The following is a 12,311-nucleotide window of genomic DNA, read 5'->3' as shown; positions in this document are numbered from 1 at the left end:
TATGCCAGTGTGCAGTACCACAGTATTTTAAAGTATCCTTCCTTCTTTATGTCCCCAAATCACCCAAAACAACCTAACTCAACGACTTCAGAACAGTCGCCCTGACATCTGTGGCCATGAAAGCATTTGAAAGCCTAGGCCTGGCCTACTTAAAACCATGCACATCCCCATTGATGGATCTACTCATTTGCCTACAGAGCTAATAGGTCTGTTGAAGATGCTGTCAACACAGCACTCCACTGCACACTGCAATCCCTAGAGACACCTAACACCTACTCACGCATCCTGTTCATAGACTGTAGCTCGCCTTTCAATACCATCAATTCCCACAAACTATTCACTAAGCTGTAGGACTTGAAGTAACAAGCCATTACCAGACAACTACCAGCAAACAATATTTGCCAACACTAGGAGGAAACAGAAGAGTCAGAGCACAGCATCTTCTCATGAATGACCGAAGACTGTTTCCTCCATGCTATTTGGCAGAGCATTTGCTCGGTCACACAAATTATCTCTCACTGTATAAAATGTAACTGTGTGTGTGCTAGCATGCATGCGTGCGTGCGTATGTTTGTGGGTTGTTCAAACACAACCTTTTTCCTGGTGCCAAAGACTAATAGAGCTAGTTGTGTATTTGTAGGTTGGGCCAAACATGAGGGCAGCAAACTCTGTCTGCACACATACACGCACACACACACACACACACACAAACAATGGAAATTGTGCCAACTAGTCGACCTTCCGTCAAACATGAATGATAAAGCAGCCTTTCTTTGCCAGAAAAACGTGTGATTAGTTGCTCACACTCACAGGCCTTTCAAAAGTCCAGCCTTGAAAAAAATATATACTGTCAAATAATTTTTTTCCAAGCCTTGGCAAAATAATCTCAGTAGCATCTTGAAATCCCTGGAAAACTCTTATTTTAACGAGAATAGTGCCATTTCTGTTTCCAGTGAAGATGAAAACATTGGTAGTTCAGACGCACAGCACACCTGCGAATGAATTTAGTGCATAAGCCGCACAGTACGGAAGTCTGTCACTGCTCAGTTTTTTGTCACCTTTTCAGAGAGGTGTATTGTGGGAGAGAAACCCTATGTCTCTGTGTTTCGTCAACTGAGGTAGAGTTAATGGAAAATAGCAGGAGGCATACCGAAAGTCAGTGGGATGAATGTTAAAAGCCACAATGGCCAAATACTTCTCGTTGGTGTAATAGAAATGTGCTGAACCAATGTTTAGCAAAGCCTTTTGCTTTAAAACTACATCCATGGGCATGGAAGAATTGGAGGGTGGTTGGATACTGGACTATCCACTAAAATATTATCCTTTGTCTTACAGTCAAGAATAGGAGAAAAGGTTCAACCTAGAATGCCATGTGAAACAGATAAAACACATTCTAATGAAAAATACTTTGACTAGATTTTGCCCATCACTGCTTCACCAAAACATGTCCAACTATCTAATAATAATACAATGGCTGTAGATTATACTGTCACGCCCTGGCCATAGAGAGGCTTTCAATTCTCTATTTTGGTTAGGCCAGGGTGTGACTACATTTACATTTTACATTTAAGTAATTTAGCAGACGCTCTTATCCAGAGCGACTTACAAATTGGTGCATTCACCTTATGACATCCAGTGGAACAGCCACTTTACAATAGTGCATCTAAATCTTTTAAGGGGGGGGGGGGTGAGAAGGATTACTTTATCCTATCCTAGGTATTCCATAAAGAGGTGGGGTTTCAGGTGTCTCCGGAAGGTGGTGATTGACTCCGCTGTCCTGGCGTCGTGAGGGAGTGTGTTCCACCATTGGGGAGCCAGAGCAGCGAACAGTTTTGACTGGGCTGAGCGGGAACTGTACTTCCTCAGTGGTAGGGAGGCGAGCAGGCCAGAGGTGGATGAACGCAGTGCCCTTGTTTGGGTGTAGGGCCTGATCAGAGCCTGGAGGTACTGAGGTGCCGTTCCCCTCACAGCTCCGTAGGCAAGCACCATGGTCTTGTAGCGGATGCGAGCTTCAACTGGAAGCCAGTGGAGAGAGCGGAGGAGCGGGGTGACGTGAGAGAACTTGGGAAGGTTGAACACCAGACGGGCTGCGGCGTTCTAGGGTGGGCATTCTATGTTATTTTTTCTATGTTTTTGTATTTCTTTGTTTTTGGCCGGGTATGGTTCTCAATCAAGGGCAGCTGTCTGTCGTTGTCTCTGATTAAGAACCATACTAATGTAGCCTTTTCCCACCTGTGTTTTGTGGGTAATTATTTTTCAGTTTGTGTGCACCTTGGTTGGGTCATGTTCTTCGCTGTTTACATGTTTGTTTTTTGGTTGTTTCACTTTCATTAAAAGATGTGGAACTACATGCACGCTGCGCCTTGGTAGATTTATGACAGGGAGTTTGAGGATTGCGAGCGTGACATATACACTGAGTATACCAAATATTAGGAACACCCCCACACCCCTTTGCCCTCAGAACAGCCTCAATTCATCGGGCGATGGACTCTACAAGGTGCCAAAAGCGTTCCACAGGGATAATGGCCCATGTTGACTCCAGTGTCAAGTTAGCTGGATGTCTTTTGGGTGGTGGACCATTTTTGATACACATGGGAAACTGTTGAGTGCAGCGTTGCAGTTCCTGGAACCTACTACAATTCCCCATTCAAAGGCACTTACATTTCTTGTCTTGCCCATTCACCCTCTGAATGGCACAAATACACAATCCATGTCTCAATTGTCTGAAGGTTTAAAAATGCATTTTTAACATGTCCCCTCCCCTTCATCTACACAGATTGAAGTAGATTTAACAAGTTACATCAATAAGGGATCATACTGTAACTTTCACCTGGATTCACCTGGTCAGTATATGTAATAGAAAGAGTAGGTGTTCTGATTGTTTGTATACTCAGCGTATATTTTCAAGTGAAACATTAACCACAAAAATCAGGTTTCTGCCCCTTTATCCCTAAGCACTGGTTTTGTATTGAGAACCTGTTGCCCAGTTGCCTGAACTTGACATAAAAACACATGTGAACTACTAAAACACATGAAAGGCAGGCCATTCTCTTAGCCCCTCACAGTATCACACAGAGGGTCTGCTGCATCTACCCACTCCGCTGACGGTCATGTAATTACAGAGGCAAGATCAGGCCACTCTCATAATTACACAGTCACACTGGACACGGCCAGCCTGCTGTGAAACACACAAACGCATGCATATGCAACCACACTCCTACACACTCCTACACACACACGCCCTGTCACTTAATTCTGTGTGATGGACAGGCCACTGGGTGCAGCCAGGAGAGGGAGGGAGGGAGGGTGGGTGGGAGGGCAGTGAAAACAGACACCAGGGTCCCCCACCCAGGTCCCTACTCATGGAAGGGGTAAAAGTTCAGGATGGGGGTAGAGATAATGATACAGGCACCATAGAGCAAATCTCCCTCTCCACCACACCTTTTCAGATTGAGTGATTGACAACTATGACATGGTTTACATAGTAGGGGATGATCTCTTTGAGTAAATACATTTGAATTACAGCACCCCTTTTCATTTGAACGAAACCTGCCATATTTGACCATTGTTGAAGTGCTCAGAAAGGTGCTCAAAGTTGAATGATTTTGCATACCATGAGACATCTATGTCTTCATTACTGTAAACATTCGATTGATATCATTTCAAAGCTTACGTTTATTGATTTCATTTTTATTAAACTTCACTGGTTTTAATACCTGAGCCAAGAAGGTGAAAAATCTGTTTAATGTGCCCTTAAGCAAGGCACTTAACCCTAATTTGCTCCAGGTGCGCTGTACCAATATGGCTGACCCAACATAAACAATACATTTCACTGCACCAATCTGGCATATGTGACATTACACACTTGTACTGTACATGCATGAAATACTGTAAAACAATTAAAAGCCAGGTCTCAGATAGCCGTCTGTCTCTTTTAATAGCCGGCCACCCCACACATTTCAGCAAATAAACGCTTGTTTCAAATAAACCCAGGTCTAAATGAATTGTTTACAAGGTTACCATGGATTACCATGAATTGTTTGTAAGGTTTAATGTTTGTTTTGTTACATAATTCAATAATGACTCTGAAAAAATGATGGCAATCTGTTTTTATCGCCAGTAAGAAACTGCTAACCTTTCGCTGCAAACAGCGGAATACTTCTAGCTAGCTGGACAGCATAAAAACAGTCAACAACTTTGGGAGTACAGACTCCAAGAAATCAGTAGATTTCTGGTGAAAATGCACAGTCAAAGAGATGAATAATCATTCTGTCAAGGAAGTTATCTCGAAATAGAGGCATACTAAGAGAAAAGAAACGTGACATAGTGTGTAAATGATAACACACTGCAGGAAATTAAGAAATTGATAAAAACGCTGGAAGTGAATGCTGGAATTAAACAATTAACTATGCAAATGAGCAAAAGCTGTGTGCGTTAAGGAGATAGATGCCTGGCTCAAATAGAAGCCTGTCTCTAATAAGTGCCTGTTATCTCCAGTGATTTAAGCAAATGCACACCTGGGCTATTAATTTAAGTTTTACAGTAGGGCAAATATAAGTACCCACCAAATTATTATTATTATTATTATTATTATTTTCGGTTAAAACGAGTCCATTCGATATGATGCGTTTGTAGTGTACAACTATATTTATAGTTACCACCTAGCCATATAGGAACTCATATCCTCAGGCAATCAGAGATCAATAATATCTGGCCTTAGCCCTAGATAAGGTTGCTTCTAGGTCTACTCTTGAAAGTGACACCACCACTAAAGCAAGACACAGAATAGCTTATCAGTGAGTTTTCTTTCACAAAGAGGGTATTTTAATAACGACACATAGAAGAGGTGACCTGCCCTTGAGCCTGACACTTTGACCTGTCATTTCCCCATAATGCCTGTAAACTCAGCTTCACACAGATGCTGTCAACTCATAGTTCAAAACAGTTTCAGCCAAACTGGAATTTCAGTTTACTTCCTAAATTTAAATGGAATGGAGTGCAACACTGGTCACAACTAGTCTGGACTTTCAACCTTCACATATACTGTACTAAAACTAGACTTGACTAAGCTAGAGTAGATTGGACTAGATTTGAGATAGAGGAGTTTAAAAGGGAAAACCGATCTACATTGCCTATCTGAGACATTTGTGATGAGTATTCATGTTCTGGTTTGAACACAAAAATATGTGAGATGCTATTGGGGCAATGTTAGCATGAATGCCTCATAATTAAACACAACTGCTAATATGTCGCCACACCTTGGATAGAAGTTAGGCTCTCGGGAAGCAATGAATACCGTTGAAACTGTTTGTTTGTTTTGCTTAGGTGGCAAGAATGGTGTCAGTGACCACACCCTGTGGCTAAGCCAGCAGGAATTACCAGATGTGTTGTCACTGCACAGCTGAGTATGTCACTCAAACTACTAGCAACGCTATTGGGACACTCCAATAACCATCATAACTGCCCCCCTAAACAGTATCAGCCTCAGGTGGAAGCAGTGAGGATTCAAGTACAGTAGCTAATGAATACTATGCTCTGACGGTTAGCAGATAGGGTCTATGTGGATGGTACTGAGCTGATTTTTGCCCGCATGGTTTGGAATTGATCAGAGGATTTTAAGCAGATCTGACTAGGTCAGTCCTGAAACAGAGGCGCTCATCCACTGAGGACTACGGTACCCATGAACCATCAACGTTTAAAATGTACATGACCTATAGACAATGCTGTGACACACTGAAATACACAGAGACTAAAATATGCATACACTCTCAGAGAAATGTGAGCTCAATAACCCTAGAAGCAGCACTGTTAAAACATTTTTTTTAAACAATACTGCCTTCATGATTCAGGCACAAACACAAATGTACCGTTGTTCTGAGAAATTCAGACATATTGCTGTACAAATAACCAAGGATAACACAGGATAACACCTATTCACTAACCCATGACAAAAGGTCTTTAGAAAACAAAAAAACAACACTGCCTGAAAGAAATGCCTTCACTAAACAACCCACAATGAATTCTGCTGGTGAATTGCAATTAGACAAAACTCATTCATTCAATCATTTCCAAACTACGTTATTTTTTGCTCCTTTGCACCCCATTATTTTTATTTCTACTTAGCACATTCTTCCACTGCAAATCTACCATTCCAGTGTTTTACTTGCTATATTTTATTTGCTTTGCCACCATGGCCTTTTTCTGCCTTAACCTCCCTTATCTCACCTCATTTGCTCACATCGTACTGTATATAGACTTGTTTCTACTGTAATATTTACTGTATGTTTGTTTTACTCCATGTGTAACTCTGTGTCGTTGTGTGTGTCAAACTGTTTTGCTTTATCTTGGCCATGTCGCAATTGTAAATGAGAACTTGTTCTCAACTTGCCTACCTGGTTAAGTAAAGGTGAAATAAATAAATAAATCAATCATGTAAAATGTGAAGATATTCTACCGAGTTGGTATAGGTACACCTTGTTGTCAGTCAGCCTGACAACTACAGTTTGTTTTAGTGTATGACTTTGGCTCTAGGGTGCCAAAGTTCACTCCCGTGTTCAAACAACAACAAGCCGTGAGGTCATAGTTGGGTAAAGTAACTGAACGGTTCGACAATGAGTGGCAGCCGGCAGGTGACTGAACATCCCACATGACACTTTTACCCACATGTGAACTCGCTGTTTTCTGAGTTTTAATAATACACTAACACAAAAGCACAAACAGTGCTTACAAAAACAGTCCCACAGGTCTCCGCTTCAGCCCCCCATTCAAAATATTCAAAATACCAGGCCTCACCAAAAGCTTCAGTCACAAGCTCCCTTCCAGTGTCAGTGTCACTTGAAGCTTTTACTCGGCACACAACTGCTAAAGGCTACTAGTCAGGGAGAGCGATGACAAGCAGCCACGCTCTTCCACTACTCCACTCCTTCTCCACTCACCAGGTTTCCCCTCCTCCCTGTCCGACTTCATCCCCTCCTCACAGAAGACTTTTCCCAAGGATTCCACTGTCAGGTCTGGGCTGGGAATCTCACAATAGACAACAGGGGAATCTGAACAACACTCCTCAGGCAAAAACCACTCTTCTTCCACTGCACTGTGTCCAGGAAATCAGGAAATACTTCCAGAGATTGTCCCTCCCTCTCTCTTTCTCTTGCTCTCTCTCTTTCTGTACCTGTTCTAAGAGACTCCCACAGGTTTAGAATTACATATTCCATTCCTCCCCTCCCCCTCTGTTCCAATGCACACACACACACACACACACACACACACACACACACACACACACACACACACACACACACACACACACACACACACACACACACACACACACACACACACACACACACAGGTTAGGGGAGGAGTTATGGCAAGGTGCAGTCTTGTAGTAGGCAGGTGAGAGCGTCAACGTGTGTGTCCTCTCACGCAGGTTGGCCAGGCAATGTAGCTCAATTAAAACAGAGCGGGTCTAGAAGTTGCTCTCAAGAACCCAAGGCATTCTGCCTTATCCTAAGGGTTCTCATCTATAAGCACTGCTTACCGGTGGGACCATGTGAACTACAATCCCAATGCTCTGTTTTAACATTTAGAAACGATGTGGTTTTTGAAACATATGGAACTTATCTTATTTTTTTGTTTATTTTAAATAAATAAAAATAGGGGGTGGATCAGCTTTAATATTGCAGGTAGATTGTAGCTTCCATCAGTGTAAGTGCATCATTTCCAATCCCCAATATGTATTTTTGTAAATACACACACACACACACACACACACACACACACACACACACACACACACACACACACACACACACACACACACACACACACACACACACACACACACACACACACACACACACACACACACACACACACACACAATTTAAATATATACTAACATATAGTACCAGTCAAAAGTTTGGACACACCTACTCATTCCAGGGTTTTTCTTTATTTTTTACTATTTGTAGAATAATAGTGACAACATCAAAATTATGAAATAACACATATGGAATCGTGAAGTAACCAAAAAAAGTGTTAAACAAATCAAGATCTTATCGTTCTATTAAAATGTATTGGATATGGGATATGTATACCGAGTATGCCCACATCCCTATCAGAACATTTTATTGGTAAACTACATAGTAATGTAAAAGTTCTATATTTTTTTGTGATCCAACACGTAATACACTTACACTTATACACTTATTATAATGTGGTTTTAATCCAGAGAGGTTAGAAGAAGTATCTAGATCCTCTATGCGGCTGTGGAGGGATCCAAATTGTGGATCAGCATACAACGGCACCTTTGTTTTTTAGCCCTGGATTTCTAACCCCTTGATATTATTGTTGGATCTGATTTTAACAGTTAACATTTCGATGGCAATAATAAATAGATATGCCGATAGTGGACAGCCTTGCTTCACTCCTCTAGACAGTTTTAAAATTTCTGAGAAGTAGCCATTATTTACTATTTTAGACCTAAGGTGACTTATACATGACTTTAACCCATTTCATGAGATATTCCTCTTTCAAAATATAGTTTTGAATACATTTCCAATATCCTCACCCACGTGGAAAATCTGTAAGAGTAATACATATGTCAATTATGTGATGGTCAGACCCCATTCTGTCCCCTGTCAACACTTTTTAAACTTTTGGTGCCAGAGAGAATGAGATAGGAAAGTAATCAAGACGACAAGCTTGATTGAGCCCCGCCACGTACTCTACCGTTTCATAAGTTTGGAGTCACTTAGAATTTTTGAAAGACAAGTTTTTGAAAGACAAGCACACTTTTTGTCCATTTAAAATAACATATGATGTTGTAAGTCACCTGAAACCCCACCTCTTTAAGGAATACCTAGGATAGGATAAAGTAATCCTTCTCACCCCCCCCCCCCCTTAAAATATTTAGATGCACTATTGTAAAGTGGCTGTTCCACTGGATGTCATAAGGTGAATGCACCAATTTGTAAGTCGCTCTGGATAAGAGCGTCTGCTAAATGACTTAAATGTAAATGTAAATGTAAGTCACTCACAACATCATATTGTAGCTGGAAACTGCAGATTTTATAATGGAATTTTTACATAGGCGTACAGAGACCCATTATCAGCAACCGTCACTCCTGTGTTCCAATGGCACGTTGTGGTAGCTAATCCAAGTTTATAATTTTAAAAGGCTAATTGATCATTAGAAGACCCTTTTGCAATTATGTTCGCACAGCTGAAAACTGTTGTTCTGATTAAAGAAGCAATAAAACTGCCCTTCTTTAGACTAGCTGAGAATCTGGAGCATCGGCATTTGTGGGTTCGATTACAGGCTCAAAATGGCCAGAAACAAAGCACTTTCTTTCCGAAACTTGTCAGTCTATTCTTGTTCTGAGAAATGAAGGGTATTCCATGCGAGAAATTGCCAAGAAACTGAAGATCTCGTACAACGCCATGTACTACTCCCTTCACAGAACAGCGCAAACTGTCTCTAACCAGAATAAAAAGAGGAATGGAGGCCCCGGTGCACAACCGAGCAAGAGGACAAGTACATTAGAGGTACTTTGTCACCGACAATGAAGAGACAGTCTATAGGGAGTAGGTCAGAGACCTGGCCGGGTGGTGCCAGAATAAAAAACCTATCCCTCAACGTAACCAAGACTAAGGAGATGATTGTGGACTACAGGAAAAGGAGGACCGAGTACGCCCCCATTCTCATCGACGGGGCTGTAGTGGAGCAGGTTGAGAGCTTCAAGTTCCTTGGTGCCCACATCACCAACAAACTAGAATGGTCCAAACACACCAAGACAGTCGTGAAGAGGGCACGACAAAGCCTATTCACCCTCAGGAAACTAAAAAGATTTGGCATGGGTCCTGATATCCTCAAAAGGATATACAGCTGCAACATCGAATGCATCCTGACGGGTTGCATCACTGCCTGGTACACCAGGCGGTGTCAGAGGAAGGCCATAAAAATTGTCAAAGACCCCAGCCACCCCAGTCATAGACTACCGCATGGCAAGCAGTACCAGTGTGCCAAGTCTAGGACAAAAAGGCTTCTCAAGTTTTTACCCCCAAGCCATAAAATTCCTGAACAGGTAATCAAATGGCTACCTGGACAATTTCCACTGTGTGGCCCCCCCAACCCCTCTTTTACGCTGCTTCTACTCTCTTTTCATCATATATGCATAGTCACTTTTACCATATCTACATGTACATACAGTACTACCTCAATCAGCCTGACTAACTGGTGCCTGTATGTAGCCTTGCTACCTTTATAGCCTCACTACTGTTTTTCGCTGTCTTTTTACTGTTGTTTTAATTAATTTACTTACCTATTGTTCACCTCATACCTTTTTGCACTATTGGTTAGAGCCTGTAAGTAAGCATTTCACTGTAAGGTCTCCCCACCTGTTGTATTCGGCGCACGTGACAAATAAACTTTGATTTGATTAGAGTGTCTAGTTTGAGAAACAGATACCTCAACTGGCAGCTTCATTAAATAGTACACGCAAAACACCAGTCTCAATGTCAACAGTGAAGAGGTGACTCTGGGATGCTGGCCTTCTAAGTGACCCCAAACTTTTGAAAGGTAATGTAAATCTCACTAGGTCAGGAAGGGAACTTATCTTTCATATCAGCAAGAAATAATCTTTCAAATAAAAAATACACACTTCTGTAGAAGGTTTTTACAGATCCATAAGGCTGTTTGCCTCTAGCCGACAAAATACCTCTCCGCTACACTTCCTGACCAGTTACTCTAACGGCGTTCGAGCCAGTGTTTCGAGCATGCTAGATAGCTAATTAGCACAGGTGGTCGTCTATGTCTTCCGTCAGACATGGCAGATATGCGTCTAACTCCGAGGAAACTTTGCAGTATTTTGTTTGTGTTTTTATTTCTTACATTATTAGTCCAGAAAGTTTTTTGTGTTATTACAAACAGCTGGAAATACCTTTTGGATATCAGAGCGACGGTAACTCACCAGTATTCAACCAGGAATACGACTTTCCCGAATTGGATCCTTTGTTCGTACACCCAGGGCAATTGAACTTATCCTAGAGGCTTCTCCGGCGGAGAAGAGGTAATCGGAGTGGACTTAGTCCAACTCAGGAGGCTTGTACACCATCCACCACTTCCGAGTATATTACCTGCTAGTGTTCAGTCTCTGGAAAATAAAGTAGACGACCTCAGGGCGAGGATCTCCTTCCAGAGAGACATCAGGGACTGTCACATACTCTGTTTCACGGTATCATGGCTCTCTCAGAGTATTGTACCTGTCCATACAGCCAACCAGGTTCTCAGTGCATCGCGCAGACAAGAATAAAGAAATCTCCGGGAAGAAGAAAGGCGGGAGTGTATGTTTCATGATTAACTACTCATGGTGTGATTGTGATAAACTACAGAAGCTCAAGGCCTTTTGTTCACCCAACCTAGAATTCCTCACAATAAAATGCAGTATTATCTCCCAAGAGAATTATCTTCGGTTATAGTCACAGCCGTGTATATTTCCCTCAAGCCGATACCACGACGGCCCTCAAGGAACTACACTACACTTTGTGTAAACTGGAAACCACATATCCTGAGGCCGCATTTATTGTAGCTGGGGATTTAACAAAGCAAATTTTGAGGAAAACACTTCTGAAGTTCGATCAACACATTGACTGTAGTACTCGTGCTGCTAAAACACTCAACCACTGCTACTCCAATTTCCGAGATGCCTACAAGGCCCTCCCCCGCCCCCCCTTCGGCAAATCAAATCATGACTCCATTTAGCTCATTCCTTCTTATAGGCAGAAACTCAAACAGGAAGTGCTCATGCTAAGGTCTATTCAACGCTGGTCTGACCAATCAGGATCCATGCTTCAAGATTGTTTTGATCACGCGGACTGGGATATGTTCCAGGTAGCCTCTCAGAATAACATTGACGTATACACTGACACGATGACTGAGTTAATCAAGTGTATAGCGGATGTTGTTCCCACAGTAACTATTAAAACCTACCCAAATCGGAAACCGTGGATAGATGACAGCATTCGCGCAAAACAGAAAGCGATTCCCCTTAAACCACTAGAGTGTTGGTTTAGCAGTATGCTTAGGGTCATTGACCTGCTGGAAGGTGAACCTCCATCCCAGTCTCACATCTCTGGAAGACTGAAACAGGTTTCCCTCAAGATTTTCCGTGTATTTCACTGTGGGGATGGTATTTGCGTTTTTTTTCTTTAAGCAATGTTTTTCTTCTGGCCACTCTTCCGTAAAGCCCAGCTCTGTGGAGTGTATGGCTTAAAGTGGTCTTATGGACAGATACTCCAATCTCCGCTGTGGA

General features: G+C 42.1%; 1 protein-coding gene across 5 annotated transcripts in view; it reads right to left on the bottom strand.

The window, feature by feature from the left end:
• The window catches only part of LOC118361099 (kazrin-A-like), a 222,801-nt gene that overhangs the window by 69,626 nt on the left and 140,864 nt on the right, over positions 1–12,311 (bottom strand). The window contains exon 1 of one of the 5 annotated variants that reach the window (XM_035740863.2): positions 6,936–7,176. The exons of the other annotated variants lie outside the window; for them this stretch is intronic. Within the exon in view, the coding sequence (XP_035596756.1) occupies positions 6,936–6,966 (31 nt within the window). The 5' untranslated portion in view covers positions 6,967–7,176. Of the gene's footprint in view, positions 1–6,935; positions 7,177–12,311 lie in introns of those variants that run through there. 5 annotated transcript variants of the gene reach the window in all.

Source organism: Oncorhynchus keta, chromosome 28, assembly GCF_023373465.1.
Source record: "Oncorhynchus keta strain PuntledgeMale-10-30-2019 chromosome 28, Oket_V2, whole genome shotgun sequence".
Lineage (NCBI taxonomy): Eukaryota > Metazoa > Chordata > Actinopteri > Salmoniformes > Salmonidae > Oncorhynchus > Oncorhynchus keta.
This window is presented reverse-complemented; position numbering and strand designations above follow the sequence as displayed.